Consider the following 22,961-nt stretch of genomic DNA (forward strand, 5'->3'; position numbering starts at 1 on the left):
TTCTGTGAATATGTTCATGGTCTGAAAGAATATTATGAAATGCTCTCCGTTGATATGGCATGTTTTTGTTACCAAGAAATTGTGCTGCACTCAACCCAGTTGAGGTGAATGGGTACCTGGTACATGTAGGAAGTTATTCCTTGAAACATTGAGCACTTAAGAGCTGCTCTGCTAAAGCCATGGTATTTATGCTGCATTACTATAGAGCACTTAGAGACTTCTGATAATGTAAGTTTTAAGCACTATATAAGCAAGTATATTTATTATTTTAAGAAAGAAAAATCTCATTCCATTTATTTCAGATGAACTTAATGCATTCATACTGTTCCACTAGACCCTTTTTTAAGAACCAAGAGCGAGCTCCAGACAATAATAATACTGTATCTCATTTGTACCAAGATATAAACAAGTCGCAATATGACCAAGATTTTAATTTTCCAGGATATATCATTCAGTTATCAGCTTGTACTGGCTGGAACATAGTATGGTATCTATATACATGAAGTGCATAACATTCATGATTTCTTTCACTTTTTAAAGGATTTTTTTTTATTATCTACACCTCCCTTCGTAGCAACTTTATTTTTATTTTTCATAGCATAGAATATTGGAAATCGCTCTGTGTCCTGATTTATATGAAGAAAATGTCTGATATAGCCATACTGCTGTAGTACACATAAAAGAAATACAACTGGTTAAAATGAGCTTTGAAGGTATGCAGGGTGGTAAGACTAGATGATAATTTTTTTATATTATGTAAGATAATCCTGAAAATAAATGTTTGGTAACCTTTGTTAATAGTTCTTAATAGAACTATTGAAATGTTATTATTTGGAGGGGGTGAGCAATAACATTCTTGCTTGTCCTTGTAAAATTCCACTGACCTCGGATAGAGATCTGACATTGTCCTATTTATGAGACAAAATATATTGGATTTATTTTAAATAGGAAAAACAAGTTTCCAACTGTCAAGCATTTTATTTGTATGATTATTGATGTTATTTGTACGTGTTCATATATTTTTATGATTATTCAAGCATTATTCTGGAAGGTGCATGGAGCGTATGGTATACCTTTTCTCTTGTACCATCTCTCTCTCGCTCTATTGCTCTTTCTCTTTTTTCTACACACAGTCTCTTCTACTTTCTACCCTTTCTCTTCCCTCTACTTTCTCTCTCTTCTTTTCGAACTGTCTCTTTTTCCTTTTCTCTCTTGAAGTCCCAGTTTAATGTTCACTTTATATCCACCATTTACACCATGGCTTTTTAAAAGGGCTGTGTGTACATTAGTGTGAGATTAGACAGTGTGGCCTGTATTCTGAAGTGAGGTATAACTCTGTGCTAAAATGGTGATAAGCCAAACATGTCAAAATTTTCCTTAAATTGTATGTTTCTTACGTTTACTCTGCTCATTCATAACTTGTGAATGGTGAAGACAGCTATCTCCTGAAACTTAATGATTTAGAGAGAAATGAGCTGATACGTTGAAATTCTACTTAATGCTTTAGTTAACTCGCAATTTAAAACCTGAGTTGGAATTAAAGCCGACTTCAGAATACAGGCCTCTGGAATCTATTTCATTGCTACTGCAATTACTGTGGATATTTTCTGTCCAACATTTCTATATTTTTAATGTTAACAGTGATCACATCTGTGTGTCATGTACCCATGTATTATGTTTGCCAAAATTTATTTTACTTTGAATATACGGTGTAAGGATATAAAGCGGAAAAAAAAGTTACAGGTAAATGGTTAAGAATAATGGATAACATGTACATTTTACAACTACACTGTTCCTGATTAATTATGATTGATTCCTTCAACATATTCTATCAGCTGCCCTTGCAATTTCATATGGAAAAAAAAGAATACAGAGATAAAATAGTGCTCCTGTAGAACGATTTCCCAAATTAATTTTTAAATATTTCCATCTAGAAAATGTTTTGAAACATGTTTCAGTCTATGATATACGTGTATATTGTTATTTATAGTCATACATAACTTTCAAATGTAAATAGACTAAAAGTTTATATTTATGTTGTGCAGATAGGACTAATGAAATTTCTTATACATGCATGTGTATGTACTACATGTATATGTATAAAGCTGCATTGTTAAGAGATTATTTGGGGAAAAAAGGTGGACTTCATATATGTGTGAAAATGAAAATTGTAACAATAACAAGATATATATTATTGTGTTGAGATATGAAGCAGATATCGGCAATAAAGATTCGATTGTCAAATTATGTGTTAATTTTGTCCTCATTGACAACATACGGTACGTATGGCAGGGAATGAGTGATATTTAATGATGTAGTTGTTTACAGCATCAGTCTCTAAAGGTGCAATCACAAGTTGGATGTAACCAGAGCCCTTTAACATATTTTGCTAACTCACTTTGTTTTCCAATTTCTTTTGTAAGAATGCCCATTAAAGCAACACAACAGCAATACATGCTTTGTTGTGTCCAGTTGAAGACAACTTGGCCAAGTTTGTGGAATGCCAGTCTAATTATTTTGAAAGACCATCTAAAAGACCGACAAGATCGCACCAAGGTCTAAGATTTCCCTTGGTCTTCTTTTCTTAATACCACTCTATTTCTCTCTCTCACACACTAACCCTTTTTTATTTCTCCCCCCCTGGATATAGACTTGTCAGCAATTTACCTTCTGCAGTTTCTTCCCCTTCTAATTTACCATATTTTTCAGAGCAGGGTCCTGTAGCGCTTCATGACTGATCTTGGGGCTTACATGTATGTCTGTGACTAATTGAATATAATAACAATATGAGCCCCACTCAATAAGCCTGTTCACGGTTGTAAACTGCGCACGAGCAGAAAAAAGGCATTTGAGATAATCCATGAAGGTGGCTTTCAAATTCACTGACAAAGGCATTTGTGATTTGATGATTATTCATGTATTCCTTTCAAAATATTCATTTTATCACATCCAAGCTGAAGAGTATTAAATAGAGCCTTCATAATCACAGGTATTTGACAGTAGCCTTAACAATAGTCAAATGTGTCAAAGGCAGACAATAAAACAGATTTCCAAACTTTATCCCTGATGTACTATTTTAGTCACCTGGTCTATACAATGCCTTTTGTTCTCAGAATTTGAATACTCTACTGGTAAAGCTTATGCAACATCTAAATTTGAAAATGAAAGTGCTTATCCTAATGAAAAATCACAAAGGTCATTTGAGAAAAGTTGACCATGAGCTAACCGTGAACTGGCTTATTGCCAGGTTTCATGTTAAGGGCCCCAGAAGCCCTTTGGCTGGTCAGTCGAATGAACATCTTTTCAATGGATTCCACAGTGCACACACACACAAAATAAAAACATCAAATCATCAAAATAAAAGCGATATTTGATTATACATCTCTTAGATTTATTACAACCCCGATTCCCAGGGATGAACAATATTGTCATTAACTACATGAGAAGTTCCATAATTCCAAACAAAATTGGGCATGTAAGATTGGTGATATTTTGGGGGTTTGGTATAAATTGAATAGTTCTCAGAAAATAAATGCTCCTTCAATAATGTAGGTTTCATATCCTTTTCATCCTTTTTAAATTTCTGGGTAAAAAAGAAATGTTAATTTCAAAAGGTTATTGTTGCTTTCTCACCCTATCATAATTATACAAGTACAATATCAAAATTGTCTACATTATATTTTCTATTGGTCTGTATTATAGCATTTTTACCTCAAAAGCATATAATGTACAAATACATGACTAAAACAGAAAAAAAATCACTGTAGCATACTAGAATAATGGGTTAACCAACTGTATATGCATAACTATAAATTAGGAAAAAAAATGCCAGTGTTACACCGGAGCTTCTACAATGAGAGCCGGGACGTTTCTTCCCTCATATAGGTTGATTTACAAAGCCTGCGTATGTCAAGGTGGCATGTAAAAAAAAAATCACTTCAAACAATATGCGTCATATCACATCCCATCAACACCAGAATGATTCTAAATATTAGAAAAGAAAATCATTTGAGATACATAAACAAGCAGATGATATCATGATTAATTAAAATCAGAGACAATTACCAAAATGTATCAAAAAATGAAGATGTTAACCAGTCATCCCCTTCATTACTCATTCTACTGCAATTGCATGAGAACACCTTATCAACCCAATTCAAACTCTTTGCCAGCACTTTAATACTAGTATCATTTCATCAAAATATCTCATTATTTGAAAATTAATTCCCCTCTGTCATCAATAAACATTAAATTTCATTAATATAAACAATATAGACGTCATACCACATCATATGCCAAACACCCATTACAACGTCAACTCGCACCATATGCGGTATCTGCTTCTCCTCTTTAATAGACAACGCTGACATTTCAAAAGCCCCTGCATTTCAATACGAAGGCTAAACTGCAAAAGAAACATTTATTCAAGCCCTTTGTTTTCACCCCTACGGAATGGCGGTGAAGTAACTAAGACTACTCTCATCAACCAACATCTTTTCTGCTTTCTTATCATCTGGAATGAATCAAACTCGAGGCTTTAAAAAAAAAACCTATATTTATGAATCTCTTGAATCTATCTCTACCCAACATGCATCAGATTTAAATCCCATACTTCACTTCTCATTTCAATTAAGAAAAAAGAGAGGAAACCATTCATTTCTTAATATCTCTATAAATCAGCATGGGAATTTGTCTTTTTTTCTATCATAATTACTTAACTTATTGCGCAAATATAAATGACATCCTTACTTTTTCATCCACAAATTTGTTAGTACTCTATAATTAAACCAATAACATAGAAATAAAACATCACATATCTTCTTTTTTTCAATAAGCAAGAAATATTTGTTTAAAGATAACATGGATTTATAATGTATGTATATAGATTACCTGTGAATAAGGGCACCCTTTTTTACAAGCATGTCGGGGCAGAGAAAAATCAAAGTAATATTTTTATTTCTTTCTCCATTCTACCAGGAAAGAAAACAGACAAAAACATGAAAGCTTGAAAATGACCTTTCCATTGGTCATTCTTTTCAATAGACAGGCGTGGCCTAATAATCTGAAAATATACTGTTACCATTCTAATTCTCTGACAGATATCTACAATTTTTAATAACTCTCAACTCTTCTTTACCATCCCAAAATACCTTGAAAGCAAAACAAATTGTTTCATAACCGTATGCAATTTTTCTACTCTAATAATAAATTGCAAATCATGCTAAGCATTAGGAATAAATTGATATAAAACCACTAAATACAAATTATATTAAACAAGGGAAGCACTGGTCTAGACTCAATTTTTTTTTCATTTAGCTGCCGCAAAAACCATAATTAATGTAGTCTACATACAGCAACGCTACCCAAATATTACAAAAAAAATGCTCTTGAGCTTTAATCTTTCAGAAATATATATATGTTAAGGCTTGCATACACAAACATGTAATCACGTATATCATAAGTCTTTGCTCTTTGCAATGACGGGATCCAAGTCATTTCTGTATCACCAATTTTATAGGATGACTGTACTCCTTCGAATTCATATTGAGAAATATATTGATGGTAAGAAAGACTATTGCTGTACACTTCATTTATTTTTCTTTCCTCACGCACGAAATTTAAGCTGAAAAAAAATGTTTATAATTATGCCATTGACCGTTCATACAGGAGCCACCAATACCTGGTAATGGAACTCAAACATAGGGACTAATAAACATTCCTTCCTCAAATCTACAATGCAAAAATATGCCCTTCTTGATAAAGATGGCACTTATATTGATATTCTAGAAATTGACACTATTCTGATCATTTCAAATGACACTGAACTTTTTTAAGTTTGAAAGTTAAATCATACATATTCTAATTATACAACACAAAATTTCCTGTGAAAATAATGTATTAATCACTACGTAATCAATTCAAAATTCTTACATTAGACCAAATAGGAGTCGGGTAAAATGATTTGGTATCCTTTTACTTGTTTTTCAATAAAGAGCAGAGGAAATTATTCCAAGACAGAATCTCAGACAAATCATTTCCATAGTAAATCTAGATTCAAAGTTGGCTACAATTTGTAGAAAAAAGGTTTGACCTGTTGTGACATAAATACAACAGAGGTTAACAAATGTAGAAAAAAAAAACAGAAAAAAATGTGGCTCAGTTAACAAAGAGCTTCTCTAATCAAATGCAATTATTAATTTTTTTTTAGGTGAATCAAATCAATGAAAATTCCCTAACAGGACACATGGAAAATCACCCAATCCCAAATCATTATAATACATTAATTCTTTCGTGATTTTGAATCCCATTAGATAAATCACTTTGGTAAATTTCTACAGCAATAAGGATATAACGCATACACCACAAACATGTAAAAAAAATTATAATATACATATTGTTTATACATGTACAAGAACCTGTCCAGGGAAAATATTCTCGTTCCCACTGACCATTCAAATAAGTGATATAAAAAAATTAGATTCATTGACCAAAGACAAATCACCCGATAAACCCAGAAATGAGTATTCAATTATACCGTAATATCTTAGAAACAAAGGCTTTAGTTACAAAGCACAAATAGAATATTGGTTTAGAGCTTTGGAAATGATTTTTGGGTAGATGTAAAGGAAAGTTGCTACTCTTGGACTTCATCCGATCCAGTGCCATCAATCCTATCGTCACTATCCGCTGCGGCGCTCCTGTGTGATCTGTTGGATCTGCCTACGAGTCGCGAGGACCCTCCTCTGTAATATGAACAGGGAGAACATGGAGGAGGAGAAAATCAAGAGGAAGGGGGGGGGAGAAGAAGAAGATAAAATTAAGGCATGACACAAGATTGATACAATGCTAGATATGAAGTCTGTTCAACAATTTCTTTGAATAAAAATGTTTTTCTCTTCTTTATTTCCTTTGCCTTTGTAAGTAATAAAGACATAAAATAGTGTTAGGAGGGGTTTTCTTTCTCTTTAAAAAAAAATGAAATAAGATTTGTAAACTGCACTGTAGCTTTAATGAAGAAATATGTCCTATGTAATACGCTGTAAGAAATTCAAGAAAATTGTGGATGACCAATGAAAAGAAAATATATTCCATTAATCTGCACTGTTTATTTTCCTCTTAAACAATACTTTGATTCTTGGAAATTAATATTCTAAAAATTGCAAGTGCCATTAATATGTATGTAAAAAATATTGTAAAATTATTCAATTGAACAGGTGAATATGTTAAGTATGAATTAGCAGCAGTGCACATAGCCATATAATGTATATCTGATGCATCTGGTTATAATAAAAATGGTGTTTGTCTTATAAAATTGGTTTGGGTTTCTTAAATCTATAAATAATAATAATCCTAAAATTAGTAGCACTCTCAAAATGGTTCCGCAATTGTTTTGATGGCTATCTTAGTTTATAGTACCCAATATTGATGAAAAAATATCAACAGAGCACGCCTTATGAATTTTGAAATAATGAAAAATAAGCTTTAAATATACCCATGAATAATAATATATATATTAATTGAATAGTAAAATAAGTTTTCTAATTTTGGAAATTACATCTGATTTATTTTCTTTTGAAGCAACACTACTCATTTGAAAAAGCTGGGTAAACTGGCCCAATACATTGATAATATCAGTTATTATGGGCATTATTCTGATTACAATGTATGTGCTGGTAATTTTATGATTTAGTTGAAGGTAGTGTTTAAGCTCCATTCTGATCAATAATATTCCACTATATACTCCCATCTACTCAGAAACTGACCAAAAGTTTTGTCTGAGTTTTTTAAATTTAAGAAAATTGAAGACAAATTATGTAAGTTATCATGTTATAAATATCAGGCATGAGTTGAAATAAATACATAACCTTATCTAGATGTTTAAATGATAAATTATAAATAACATACATGTATTCAAAATTTCTACATGCAGAAGAAATTCATAACAAATATTTGTAGTTCAAGAGTGGCTAAGAATTCAAGTACTTTCTGAAAGAAAATTTCCACCTTAGTGTGGCCACCATTAATATGACACATTTAACTATGATTCAAATAAATAACAGGCATAACTAGTTTGAAATTGAGAGTGTGTAATTATTATTGTATGCGGATGAAATGTTAAACTGTAAAATTAAAGTTAAAAGTAAAAATGCAGAGATTAATCCTACATGTATAAATGGTGTAGAATGGCATGATCGATCTTCAAACTTAAATTGAACCAAGTCAAAATTGCAAGATGAATTAACTCAAAATAAAAAAAATAATATTCCTGCATTACAAAGCAAAAAAAATAGAAGAGAGAAAATTACTGCTACCTTTCTTGACACCTCTAAAATGATTTTCGGAGGGAAAAAATCAGAACCAGATAATAAAAACATTAAAGAAATGCATTATATAGATATCTTCCACTTGCAACCGACAGTACAAACTCTGTTCCATATCGAACAGGGATTCCTAAAAACATTTTTCCAATGCAAGCATAAATTGTCAGACACATTGATTTTATTTTTAATAACCACATGAATGTACAGTGTACAGGCCATGCTGTGATAAACTTGTATTAACAATGTCCAACACATATCTGCGGAAAAAACATGGCATGGCTATTACGCATCAGTTGCATGAACAAAACCAACTTCAGACCAAATAAAGCTGTTACATTATTTCAAATCTGGAGTCCGTTTTGTTGCTGTTACTGTAGCATTACAAACGAGCATTCATTCCGCAATTAAGATGGGATAATCACAACAATCTCTTCATAAAAACTCCACATCTCATTACATCTTCTACGTATATTCAGCCCCTTGCAATCTAATAACCTGGAGTGGTTCTTAAAGCTGTGTGTATAGATATGCATGACATCATAATTAAAGAATGAAGCAAGCTAAGTGTGTGATCATATTACTTAAATCTAAACTGACATTGCTTAAACACACTTTATCAGTACCAGGTATTGTAGTTGCCACAATCAAAAAGGTGGGGGAAAAGGGAATTTTTTTCTTCAAAAACAAAATACAATGAGGTCACATTCTAGAACTGAGTATTAATGGTTAACTGGGCAAAAAAAAAAAATAAAATCCCACAGAACACCTTAAATTCCAAACACTTATGTAAAATATAAAGCCTGAAAGGCTGGAAATGGGAAGTTATCTCAGGCTCAAAACGGGCAAAAGCCTGCAGACGAGTAACTCTTAATATTTAAGTGTGGTATAAAATATAGTCAAGCATTACTGTACAAACAGCTTTATGTAATACCCAAACGGAGGATATACATGTATATTCTGTAGCAAGCATACAACTTTGTGTGCAGTTAAAGCCAGGTTTCAAACAATATCTTAACATAGCAAACATGAAATTAGACTTTAATGGTAGGGTACAGTGAAGGTTGTTGGGAGGATACCACACCATGCATGCAACTTGCAGAACCAAGAAGGTATTAAAAGTAAGACAAAAAAAATGCTGAGGAAAAGAAAATGAGGCAGATGAAACAGCCCAGGGTGCTTTTGATTTAAGTATTTCGATAATACAGATAATTTCCTGGACGGTGATTACATCTTTAGAAAAAAAAAGAGCTTGCTTTGGGTGAAAAGAAGAGAAAGCTTACCAGTCGACTGAGAGACAGCACTGCTGTTTTATTGTCTTATGGTCTTTAATAAATGAGACACGAGGGCAGAGAAGACAAGAGACATTAACACTCGAGTAATGTTATTGGTTGGTGTTGTTTGAAAAGAAATGATAGGTGTACAGTGGAGACAGGGTTGTTAACGAGTCACAAGTTTTAGGTCGAGACATTTTAGGGTTCAAGTAGAATCGAGTCAGTCAAGTCACTGTACAAATGTCTATAGGAATGAGTAATGACTCTATTACAACCCTGGTTGGAGATGAGTTTAATATCATTTTGATAGTGTGTTTGGTTGATGGTGGAGAACCCAGGCACTGGAATTTCCTTAGGATCATAATAGCCTACTGGGTAGGGAAAAAAAATGTTATATCCAGGGACTAATTTTTTTCCCTCCCACATTGGGGCAATCGCTCAGTTTTAGGCGCTATTTCTGTGATACCAAGGGCAACTTTTTGTGGAACACACAATTATGCTGTAAAAAGCATTTTATCATTATTCTGCTGGATGTAGAAAGCTGATTTTCTAAACTTGTCTGAACACTGAGGCAGCTCTTGGGGTGACTTTAGAAAAGATGTTAGTCCGAAACATTCAATTTTGTGAATTTTAGGGGCAATTTGGGCTGCAGAGGGGGTGAAATCATCCGTCGCCGACATTTACTTCCTATGCTGATTGCCAATGTAGTCACCATTCATCAAGTGTTGTATGTCTTATATGGACTTTAATTAATAAATGAGAGAGGAGGGAAATGGACACATGATACATCCAACATTTGATAAGAATTGATTGTGTAGTTTTGAAAAGGAGTGAGGTATGTATGGTGCAGATGAGTTAAACATCATTTGATAGTTTGGTGATGGTGGTAGTGGTAACCTAACACTGGTACAAGTAATTTCTGGAGGGGGGGGGGGGTGGTGATAATTGTCAATGTATTCCCTATTCACAAAAAAAGGATCCCTTGAATATCTATGAACCTAGAGAAAAATGACTGTTTCCAGATTGTTTGGTTCTAACAAAGCTTTAATCAGGGCAGAATGGTTATTGACATGAAATGTGGATTTGGGCAGATTTGAGGAACCTTCATGTGGCATCTCTCCGCATTATACGCTCAGGAATGGATATGGGAAGCATTAATTGTGAAGGTGTGTGATTGACAAGGGCCCTGTTGCATAAAAGTTCTTACTAAAGTAACCTTGCCATTCAATGGTAACTTCCATGGAATCCTTGATTCTGATTGGCTGCTGACCATTGTTACCATGGTAGTTACCATTGGATGGTAAAGTTACTATAACGGTAACTTTGATGCAATGGGACCCGGTGGATGTTTCATAAAGCTCTTTATCAAGTTATGAATGACTTTATACGTGACTGGAACCTGGGAACCGTTTCTTAAAGCTGTTCTTAAGAGCGACTTTAAGAATGACTGGTCATCCTTTCTTACGCGCTAAACCATAGCCAATGGATGTACCATTTACCACAAGAAAAGATCACCAGTCGTTCTTAAAGTCGCTCTTAACTTACAAACAGCTTTATGAAACATCCACCTGTTCTTAGGTGCTAACTCAGCTACAAAGGTATACATCATTTAGCGCAAGAAAGGATCACCAGTCGTGCATAGAGTCAACTGTAACTCTCAAACACCTTTACGCAACACCCACCCACGGTTATCTGGAGACTATCTCGAGGGAAAGGGACAATGGTAGCTATAGTCTTTCAAGGATTATATTGGGTTGTAAAAATTTGGTTAATGGTGGACTTACAAGGGGCCACAATGGCACCGGATTTAAAGGAGTGCAGTGAATGAGTATGTGCATACAGGGAAAAAGAAACGGTGCTGCCAGGAGTGAAATCATGAGGAGAATCGGTGAGTAAGAATGGATGCAAAAAAGGAAAACATAGATATAAACTAATACAAAAATCCCAAACTCTAAATTGCTCACTCTTGCGATAACGATAGTGCTTAAGCATCATTAGAGAACTTTTCATAAAAATGAAGGCCTTTTTTAAAAACGACTTTTACACATTATTTCATTTTTTTCAATTTTCATCTAAAAACCCATGGAAACAATTCACTGCACGATCACTGCCAATTATTCTGTGATATACTATTCTTCATTAACTTTAAAATTTGGGCCCTCCACCCCGAGGTATTAAAGCCCATCTTTAGCTTTGGTAAATATCTCCCAAACGCAACTACTACAGTTCCAATTCATTACAAGACTAGAGGAATGTGTGTTCCCTAAAACAGACATGATGTCAAGGATATGAAATACAAATATGCATGAATTTGTGATTTTACATGAAAATTTTGTTTGATCGGGTGCCCAATCAAAATAACACGAGAATTTTCATTTTTATACAAAACCACTTCTATAGCATGGAATGGCTTGCTTGTAGGTTTCTGATATTCAATCACTTACTTTGTGCGAATGGTGCTGGAATGGCCATTTTAAAAGAAAAATCAAAATAACATGAGAGGGCACTAGAAACATATTTACCAAATTTGATGGTAAAAAAAAAATAAATGACCACTACATATTTGTAAAATTTGAATGATAAAAAAAAATATATATAATTCACAATAGTGGCCATTTACCAAAGCTTCAGACTTGCTTTCAAATAAAAATATTACAAAGAGCTAAAAAAATGACATGCACTTTGCAGTGCAGTCAGTCTTTCCTTGGTTTGAAAAAGACCTTAAATCTTCCTGAAATGAAATGTTAATTGACCCATTTTTATTTAATTCATTAACTTTTTTTTTAATTCATTAAAAAAATTAATGTTTACTCCCTGGGGGCATCCCTATAGTTGAAATTTAAAGCTTGTGTGTAGTTTTGGTAAATCCACCAAAATGCACCTATCACTATTCCAATTCATTGCAAGCTAATATGAATGGATATGCCCTATAACATTTATGATGTGGAGGATATGAAATGAAAATGTGTTTTACAGGACAAATTTTGCGATTTTCCATGGAAAGTTAACTTGATTGGGTCACCCGATCAAATTAAAATATCTGTGTGTTTTGGTCTTTCAATTAAATCCTATTCCAAATCATGGAATGGGCTTAAACTTTCAAGATATGTTCTTTGTCTGTAACTTTTGGATATCTAATCACTAAATTTATAAGATAAGTGCTTGAATGCCAATTTTTTTTAATTTAAAACAAGCATCGCCGAGAGAGGGCGCTATATATCCAAGATTTGAATATTTGAAATTTTCTCAGAGAAGAGACTGTCATATTAGATGATATTCGATTATCAATCATATTATTGACCCTTTACCAAAGCTATACACAGGCTTTAAAGTATAGTACATCAACCACATGTAGGACCTTGTGATTCTCTTCTGACCAGTAATTGCAATTTAAAAAAAAATATGTTAGTTAGTCCAGTAGTCCACACATTCATGCACGACATATTCAAATCAATCAATTGCTGAAAAGTAATATGGATACAAAATTAAGAATTAACAAAAAAATAAATAAAAAGGAACAAAAGCAGAATACCACCAACCATGTTCGTGTGATTCATATATTGACTTGGACTATGCCATCAACAGGAATCTTGCTAAGTTCTACATAAACTTATCCAAATGGACACTCGTGAGGCATGCACTCTTTTCTTAACCTTTCCAAAACTCCTTATCCAAAGTTCAGAACGTGCAACATCAGCTGTGATGGACTACAGCATTCTAATGCAAGGATACAGTTGAATCCCAACACTGGTAGCATGACCGCTTGTCAAGAATGAGTTTTAGTAACAAACCTTTCGTCAAATCAACATCCATTCTTTTCTAGTGAAATGCCATTCACAACACATTTCAGAGACAAAATTATTGTTTGTGTACTTCCCTTTACCATGCAAATAACTACCATCCACGTGAGGAAAAACAAACTTTGGGGGCCCATTTCAAAACAATTTATGCTTATAGTACCTACCATGGTTACAGATCTCCCCAGCCAATCAAAATCAAGGTTTCTTTGGGAGTAACCATATTAGGATGTTAATAGTAATCGTAAACCTAATGATCCCCTAATAAACCAAATATTTTGTTCAGGCCTGAGACACTAATGCAGCATGCATTTCCAGTGAAGAAGCCATTCTGTTTTTTTTTTTTTGACAGACCTGGTGAACTTACCGTAATCTGTTCCTATACTGCTGAGTCTCCCTCTGTAGGGCTTCGTTGGCCTCCGTCTGCTCGTCCAATTCACGCTGGATCCTGCGCTTGGCGGCATTAAGCCTGGTGACTTCCTCTTCAGTTTCATCCAGCTGGCGCTTCAAGGTTTTTAACCGGGAATTGCTCTTGTCCAACTACAATCAAATATTTCACAGTTTCGACTTATCGTAACCAATCCATTAGGTGGCATCTACAAATAATTATTAAGGGGGTATAAATAGTAATCTGGGACAATTTTGACCAAAAAATAATTTTTTTAATTTTTGGATCATTAGAAGAAGGGATATCTGAAATACCATAATCTAAATTTTTATGTCAAACAAATCACTAGAAATATGTTAAATTCAAGTTCAAAGTCAAGGATAACACGGTATTGAATAACCTTTTGGCGCTCCCTTCACACGAAAATCGCATTATTTTCTTTGAAAATTCATTAAAAATAAAATTGTTAAGCAAAACCTATCAAATAGGGCATCAAAATGAAGAGGAAAACAAGGTCTGAATTCCTAGACTAGTTTCATACATGTGCAATACTGCCATCTAGAGGTGGAGACAAAATAATCACTTTTCTTCAAACTCGTGTGATTTGGCTGTGTGTGGATACTCGACTCAAAATGCCTCGCAAAACCCCAAAATACGTAAAAAAGAAGAATTTCTTCAGAGGAACACCATACCATGTCATGAAAAAGCTGGAAAATAGAGAAGAAGAGGAAGAGGAAGTGATTACAGCATCAGAAAGAAAGCTATCCCTCAACAAAACCAGTGAAAGCCCAGATCTACAAAGCGGTCCCACATGTACAGATTCACGTAGGGATCTTGAAGGATTTTACCTGATCAGTGGAAAACAGCTTGCTTCTGCTTTGCAAAGGGCTCACGTGTGCCAGGGAGGTATGTACTTCTTATTGGTTGTTATTCTTGATAATTCACATTTCATGAATGTAGCTCTTACTAATTACCCATTTCAAAATGCAATATTTTAATGTACAGACACTGCACTACTGCCATGACTGCCTGGCAGCAAAAAATAAAAATGGAATAAAGTAAAGCCTAGCCTAATTGTAAGAAATAATAAAAGGACTGACTAATTTTGGGTTAAAATTTCACCATTGTTTGCAAAATCATTATCAAACTATATCTCTAGCTTGATATATTGATCTGAAATGGTTTGCTTTTTAATTTAGGGTACTAAGAGTATATTCTGAATTCCATTTTTTTTTCTAAAAAAAGTAATAAAAAAAGTAAACTGAAAGTTTTGGTTTACAAAATCTACATTAGATACAATAGCATATAGAATAAGTCTAAACGATATAAATCATCATTTTACTAATATTGATCCTATTTTTCTCAAAATTGTAGATGTAATGGTCAGCCTTTGATTAATTTTAGTTAACAGTTATTCCATAATCCATATTTTCTACTATAGGGCATCTGATTCCTTTTGAGGACCAAACGAAGAGGGAGGGGCTGAGTTGCACCCTGGTCCTACGATGTTCCATCTGCAGTAAAGAGGAGGAATTTTGCACCTCAGAGAATGCATGTGAAGGGCCAGGGAAGTCTGCTGAGATAAACAGAAGAGCTACGCTGGCAGCCAGTGAAGTGGGACTAGCACGTGAGGGACTATGTGACTTCACATCAATCCTGGGTACTTCGCCACCTGTTACAGCCCCATCTTACGAACGCCATCTGGCTGCATTGTCAAAAGCAGCACAAGAAGTGAGTCATTATTCATTCACGCTTTATCATAACTATCTAAAATCTATGATTAACCTACATTTATATGTACTCCAAAGCTAAAATTATATGGTTGAGCATCATGTATAGTTGATATCCATTTCTATGATACAAAAAAAATTAACTCGGTGTTGAAAACATTTTTAGTGAAGCCTATAATTGACTGAAGACTAAGTGTTCATGAAATCCATTTTCTCACTCTCATTTTCCAGGCATCTGAGGAGCACATGAAGATGGCGGCAGAGTGCCTACGGAGGAGGGCCATGGATAAAGATCCATCAATAAAGGAGGATGACTTTGTGGAGGTGGCAGTGTCCTACGATGGTACTTGGCATAGGCGTGGCCACACATCGAATCATGGGGTGGGGGTGGTGATCTCAATAGATACTGGGGAGGTTTTGGATACGGAGGTACTATCAAAAACATGTAAACAATGTGAGTATAGGAAGGGCTGGGATAAAAGTAGTGATAAATATAAGGCGTGGGAAGCTAGTCATAAGGATGTTTGCTTAGGGATTCATAAAGGGAGTAGTGGAAAAATGGAGGTAGATGCGGCTGTTAAAATTTGGGGTAGATCTGAAGATAAATATAAATTAAGGTATAAGTATATGTTAAGTGATGGGGACAGTGCAGCATACAAAGCAGTTAAGGATATATATGGGGATGAATGTACAGTACATAAATTAGATTGTGTAGGGCATGTGGGTAAAAGAATGTATAAGGCACTTGATAAGGTAAGGAAGGATAACAAGGGTAAGTTAGAGGATGGGAAGGGGGTAGGGCGGGCTAAGGGTAGGCTAAGAGGGACAGCAGATACAGGGTCAATTGGTAGGTTATGTAAATTATATAGGTCAACAATTCGAAGTAATACAATTAATATGAAGGCTTTAGATAATGATAATGATAAGAAAGAGGCAGTGGAGAAGATGCGCAGGGCAATACTGGCTATTCTCTATCATTCAGTCACATTGTCTGATAGTGATGTGCGCCATCAGTATTGTCCGGAAGATGGTTGGTGTGAATACAAAAAGACAGGAAAAGAGAAGATGAATGAGAATCACTTGGATCCCGTGTTTCTCGAGCTTCTACTTCCTACATTCACGCGACTCAGTGATCCAGATCTCCTTGAGAGATGCCTCCCAGGTATCACCCAGAACCAGAATGAGAGCTTCAATGCTCTCATCTGGAAAAGGTGTCCTAAACACCTGTGGAGAGGTCCACGTGTTGTTCGCACTGCAGTCAACCTTGCAATTCTTGCGTTCAACTGTGGCGCAGAGTCTAGTCGCTACAGAATTTTCAAAAAACTAAATCTCAAAATGGGAATTCACACTACCATTTGTGCGCAGATTAAAGATAAATATAGGATAAAGAGGGCAAGAACTAGGGCAAGGGAGGTCAGTAAAAGAAGGAGGAAGGCACTTAGGGCATTAAGGAAAAGTAGGGATGAAGCTGATGAAGAAAGGGAAGGGGGGTTGTATTCGATGGGTGGCTATTAAGCTAAGGGAATTGTCATAGTACATGAATTTTTGAGGTGTAAATATCGCCCGCATGATCATATTCCCTTACTGCGCACGCGAAAATTGAATGAATTTATAATTATTTATTTTCCTGTTGTAAATATTTGTTAATAGTTATATCTAATGTCCAATTTTGATTTGTATTATTTATATGAATTTGGATTTTACTTTTAATTTCTAATTCTTAATCTATGAATTCATTTATTACGTATTTCATTCATTTTTTATGTTTTTGTTTTTTATTATTTTAATATCTTCTTTTATTTTTTATTTTTATTTATTTTCTTTTATTATTTATTATTTTTTATTATTTTTTTGTAGCAATTAATGACGACAATTGGTAGGACACTGCCACTGCCTGTCTAATAATCACTTACACTGCCCCAGCATCATATATTCAGGAGGGTCCAGTAGCATTATCAGATATTAACGCTGGCTGCTGGACCCTCCCATTTCGTGCAATATTTTTTAATCAATGTTAATTATCATAAATGTGTAAATATGTAAATATTTTGTTGTAAATTTGTATATGTATGTAAACATTGCATTTGTAAATATAAAATATGTATATATTGCATATATCAGCTTTCTGAAGTACTTATTTTGTCATAGAGATGGATATAGGGGTGTTTGATACATGCGTTCTACATGCAGTGAGTATGAGCTTTTTGTTTTCTTTGTTTTCTCAGAATAGTGATTTTGTGTGTTGGTGTGACACTGTGGCCTAAGATTGAGGATGAAGAAAAAGGTGTAGAGTGTCCAAATTTGGTGTGGAATATCAGTGATATATGTGCTACAAGTCTATTAAAAAGTTTTTTTAAATCTCTTATTGTTTTTTTAATTATTGATGAACGAATACATAATTACGTGTGATCAGAAAAATAAAGAATAACAAAAGTAAAAGAAAAAATCATAAAAAATAAAAGAATTTCTTTTTTCATCAAAAGCTCTCATGGATTGATGTATACATTCAAATGGAATAAATATACCAAATATCAAATGAATCTAATGAGTAGTTATCCTTAAATCTTGCCCACTTCCTTTTTCTTATGTTTTTCTTTATATGCAAATTAGGGGTTAATTGTGCTACTTTTTGTGCGCGTGAAATTATACCTTAACAATATAACTATGAATGTATAAAAAAATTTCTGAGGTAAATGCTATCAAATATTGAAAAAATGCACTGAAGCACAAATTTGTCACAAACTATATAAATCACCTTAAATTCATTCTGAAGTTCTAAAATCGATCAAATTTTCAAAACCATCTTGTTCAACAATTTTTTTTGGGGGGTGGCATTTCCTTTGGACTCTGGATATCATATCATAAAAATTCACATGGAAAACATTGAATTATAAATGTTGAATTATTGATATTTCATTTCACCATCCACTAGTGGTGAAAAAGCTCACCCGAGTACAAATTTCCTCAGAACATTCTTACAAGTATCATACAAACATGGATTTATTGTGAGAGTGGACATGTACTTAAAGACTACTTTGTCACAATGTGCAAAGACATATACAGCAAAATGGTGCCTCCGGAAAGTTGTCTCTATGGATAAACTCAAGGGACTATTTGATGGTCTATGAAAGAATGGACCAATCGCACTGTTACCACTCTCTATTTTGAAGGGATGGAAACAGCGCCATCTACTGACCTGTTCTTTGTACTGCTCAGCATGGCGGCGTTCATCTTCAATAGCCATGGCCATCTCTTTGGCTTTCCTATCGGCTCTCTTAGCCATCTTAGCTGCTGTGTTGCGTTCCCTATTGAAAATAACACATACCCATACAGAACGGATGAGCTAAGCTTGCTCCCTTTAATAGATTCAAATGGATTTGAGTTTAATTCTAGTTTCTACTGAAAACAGATATTTATCAATCTTAGACAGCCTGGCATAATAGCCACTTCAATTACACTCAACGTCTGTTCATCCTTAGCCAAATTTACAATACATTCATTTAATATATTTGTGTATTGTGTCACATTAGGATGAAAATAGATCTTTATTTCATGAAAAAATAATCGAGCCTTGAGAAAAAAAGATGCAGGATTAGAAAGAATATCTACACATTGTGAATGAAAACACAATCCAAAGGCTTGGGATGATTTATCAATATTATTATCAACATCATGACTTGCATTGTCTTAGTCACTACATTCATTGTGAAAAATGCTTAACAGCTTTTTTTAAAGCTGGCTGGGAAAAGTAGAAAAGATACTTCCACAAGTCAACTGAACAGTCTGTACACATTTTAACTCAGCCCTAATACTTGCACACAGGACGTGAATACTTGGTAATATGTGCTTACTTAGCCTCAATATCAAGAGAGTCTTCAAGCTGTGCTATCTTGCTCTCAAGCTGTTGGATGGTAGCCTTGGATTTAGATCTACTAGCACTTTCCATCTCAGCCATCTTAGCTTTCAAATCCTTGTTCTATTTAGCAATAAAAATGAATTCAAGTAGTCATTACAATCATTATATTAATCTTAATCATAAGAAAATTCATCACCATCATCATATCATCAACATCATCGTCATCAACATCGTCATCATCGTCAACATCATCATCACCGATATCATTGGATCGACTCGCACTCTTCATCTCGGCCCTCTTAGCATTTGAATCCTTGTTCTATTTAGCAATGAATTATTACAATCATTATCATAGTAATAACAGGAATGATCCTCGTCTTCATCATCGACACCATCAACATCATCATCACCACCAATACCATCATAATTATCACCACCATTGTCACTATCAACAAAACAATCATCATCATCACCACCAATACCATCATCGTCATCAATAAAACCATCATTACCATCACCAACATCATTGTCAATATCAGCATCATCAAACACAAAATAACCATCATCATTATCACAGTAACCTATCAGCACTGTCATCATTATCAATGTCATAAACATCACCATCATTATCACCATCATTAAGCATCACTACGTTATTAAATGACATCCTAACTACATGTATCACAACCACCAACATCACGACCATCAGCATGAAAATCATATCTGTTGTCACTGACACGCAAATCCAGAAGTCTGTTGTCCACTTCTTAAAAACTCATTGAATTATCCTGCATGCATGATAATTTTTTGCGCTTGAAAATGTGAAATACCTTTCACTTTTCACATCCTCAACCACATCCAATCCGACATGACACGGTACCCACTACCCAAAGCTTAATAATGATCGTACAGTTGATCATACGATTGATTGCACATCAATTGCTATGCTTTGTGCCATGGGGCCCCCAGAAGGTCAATATGTCTTACCTGTCTTTCGAGAATATTCTTAGCATTCTCATTGCGTTGATTGGAAGACCTCTCTGATGCCAGCTCGGCCTGCATTTGCTCCATCTACAAATAAACATCAATTGCAAAAATTGAATGGATTTTTAGAATGAATACTTCATGACAGGACCAAAATAAATTGTAATATTTCATTAAAAGTGATCACTTTGGCTAACTTGTCCAAACTCTCTATCTGCACAAATTTATGCCACTCTCATTATTCCCTCTTCTTCTCTTTCTATCTCTTCTTTCCATATCCCATATTATATCACCCCCACATTAATTGCTTTACCACTCTCCTTCACACTCTACTCTCCACTTCATTCCTAATTATTTCTTTCTTCATTATCTCTCTCTCCTTTTCTCCTACCTGTCCAGTGGGTTTCCTCTCTGTATCTACCAAACTCTGCCCTCTCTAAACATACTGAACTTCATACCAGCATCTTTCTTTCTTCCTTCCTCCCCTCCTTCCTTTCTTCCTTCCCCTCTGTCCCCCTCTCTCTCGTTTCCTATTCATTTTCCTCTTCTCTCCCCTCCTACCTGTCCAGTGATTTTCCTCTCTTTATCCATCAGACTCTCCACCATAGTCTGTTCATCCTCCAGCTCTTCTTCCAACTGGGAGAGCTTCTGTTCTAACCTCCTCTTCTCGTCCATAGCTGCAGACCCCTTGGACGTGTTGCTGTTGATCTCTTCGTGGAGCTCATCCCGCTCCATCTCGGCGTGCTTACGGGCACGCTCAGCCATCGCCAATTCCTGTTAACAACACAATGTGCAATAGACGTTTTCATCACTGGAACAACTTGTTTACAGCATTGCTCAATAATCACTACTAATATTAGTATCAGTATTATTATAACATTATCATGATTTTTATCATTATCATATTTTCATCATTAATATTAACATTACTATTATTATTATTATAAAGATCATGTGAATAAAAAATGTGGATATACCTCTTGTAGTGTCATGAGTTCAGTCTCCATAGCTTTAAGCTTACGCTCATTTTCCTTTGCAGACTGGAAGATCTCGTCTCTAGCATGGCGGGCATCCTCCATATCTGCTTGGTATTCTTTCAGTTGAGCCTATTAAAGAAAATAGGAACATTCAAAAAATGTAAACATTGTAATACTAAATAATTGGTTACCAGAACCAGGAGGTCCCTATATAAATCCTATGGGAATTACAGAATTCAGTAATCAACAGGTTAAAGATTCAAATACCTGTAAAGAAGAATAAATAACTCCTTTTCTACTATCATATAATACCTTAAGAATGGTGATCAATGCCATAGTTATCAGAATTATGATTTTACAATAAAATATCAGAATCCCATTTTATTTGATTTGGGGGGGGGGGGGAATTATGGCACTGATAGAAACATTCATTTTGCAATTATTGTTAAACATATATTGTGCTAAATGGAATCAAATTTTGTATTTTTGTTGCTGTTTGTTTGTTTTGTCTCTGGGGGATGTATTTTCCTCACAATATTGTGCACAAACTGTACTCTAACTAGGCAGTCATATTTCATCTTCTGAAGAAAAACAAAATCATTCTGATCCATTATCTCTTCTTTTTTATGAGAATATCAATAACCTTCTTTGCAGTAACGATATTCAATCTTCAGAAATATAATCTTACATCAGCTTTCTGCTTATCATGTTCAACCCCAAATTCATTCAAAAGTTAATGAAACAGATAAACTTTGAAAGAGTTCATTAAGAGGCTTGCTAAATTAGTAAACATTGCAAGATTCATTAGGATTGCTAAAGGGGATAACTTTGAAAGATTGTGTACCTGAAGTTTGCGTAGTTGTCTCACACTATCTTCTTTGGTCTTGTTGGCAGCGTCCACATGACTCTCTAGATCTTTGAGATCCATCTCAAGTTTCTTCCTCTGGTTAACAGCGCTTCCTCGTTGTTTCCTCTCTTCCTCAAGGTCAGCCTCCATCTCACGAAGCTACATAATGTATACAAAATCATATGTAAGAAATTTACTCACATTGTGCTGCACTCAACCCAGGTGAGGTAAATGGATACCGGCAGGAAGTTATTCCTCAAAAAGATGTGAGCACCGGAATCTGTAGACTAGTTTAGCCGGGGTGAAATAGGAGCGCATTGAGCACCTAACAAGGTGAATACGTGCACTATACAAATCCTATATTATTATTATCATCATTATTATAACATTCATTAATACGTACTTATAAAAGTTTCTACACCACAATATGTGGTCGGTGAGAAGGGAGCTAGTGGAGGAAGGGGAGCTTGAGCTATAAGTGTGTGAATAAGTTTTAAAAAGTCTATAATATGACTTTTCAATTCTTAACTCTTAGCATGCTGAAATAATTCTCAAGTGAAAACAATTAAAAGCACTGTTTTTATATTTTCAAGCATTTTAGCTTCTTTTAAAGATTTTCTATAATAAAGGTGATAGAAACGATTAATACACTCCTGGGCATAACTCAACTTTTATCTCGGTCAATAACATTCCATATCAATATACACTTGTAAATCTTCCAAACAACAGCATCATATATCTAACTTAACCACCAATTGCCACATTGTTAGGTTAACCTGACTGCAGTGAA

The 22,961-nt window shown here is 34.5% G+C and overlaps 2 protein-coding genes across 6 annotated transcripts in view; one reads left to right on the forward strand and one right to left on the reverse strand.

Annotated features, from left to right (window-relative positions):
* Positions 1-3,369: 3,369 nt before the first annotated feature.
* LOC121422183 (myosin-10-like) overlaps positions 3,370-22,961 on the reverse strand; it is a 72,504-nt gene continuing 52,912 nt past the window's right edge. For 2 of the 5 annotated variants that reach the window (XM_041617067.1, XM_041617066.1), the window contains 8 exons: positions 22,169-22,330; positions 21,325-21,453; positions 20,909-21,121; positions 20,351-20,434; positions 19,359-19,483; positions 18,704-18,812; positions 13,757-13,929; positions 3,370-6,743 (listed from right to left, as the gene is read on the reverse strand). In XM_041617067.1, the coding sequence (XP_041473001.1) occupies positions 6,635-6,743; positions 13,757-13,929; positions 18,704-18,812; positions 19,359-19,483; positions 20,351-20,434; positions 20,909-21,121; positions 21,325-21,453; positions 22,169-22,330 (1,104 nt within the window). In that variant the 3' untranslated portion in view covers positions 3,370-6,634. Of the gene's footprint in view, positions 6,744-8,312; positions 8,327-9,601; positions 9,645-13,756; positions 13,930-18,703; positions 18,813-19,358; positions 19,484-20,350; positions 20,435-20,908; positions 21,122-21,324; positions 21,454-22,168; positions 22,331-22,961 lie in introns of all 5 variants that reach the window. The other 3 variants (XR_005971129.1, XM_041617068.1, XM_041617071.1) reach the window with 3 other exon arrangements.
* On the forward strand, positions 14,019-18,262 carry LOC121422184. Its single transcript, XM_041617072.1, has 3 exons — positions 14,019-14,683; positions 15,219-15,508; positions 15,739-18,262. The coding sequence occupies exons 1-3, from the start codon at positions 14,410-14,412 to the stop codon at positions 17,020-17,022; spliced, it is 1,848 nt and encodes a 615-aa protein (XP_041473006.1). The 5' UTR covers positions 14,019-14,409; the 3' UTR covers positions 17,023-18,262.

This window comes from Lytechinus variegatus, chromosome 10 (assembly GCF_018143015.1).
Source record: "Lytechinus variegatus isolate NC3 chromosome 10, Lvar_3.0, whole genome shotgun sequence".
NCBI lineage: Eukaryota > Metazoa > Echinodermata > Echinoidea > Temnopleuroida > Toxopneustidae > Lytechinus > Lytechinus variegatus.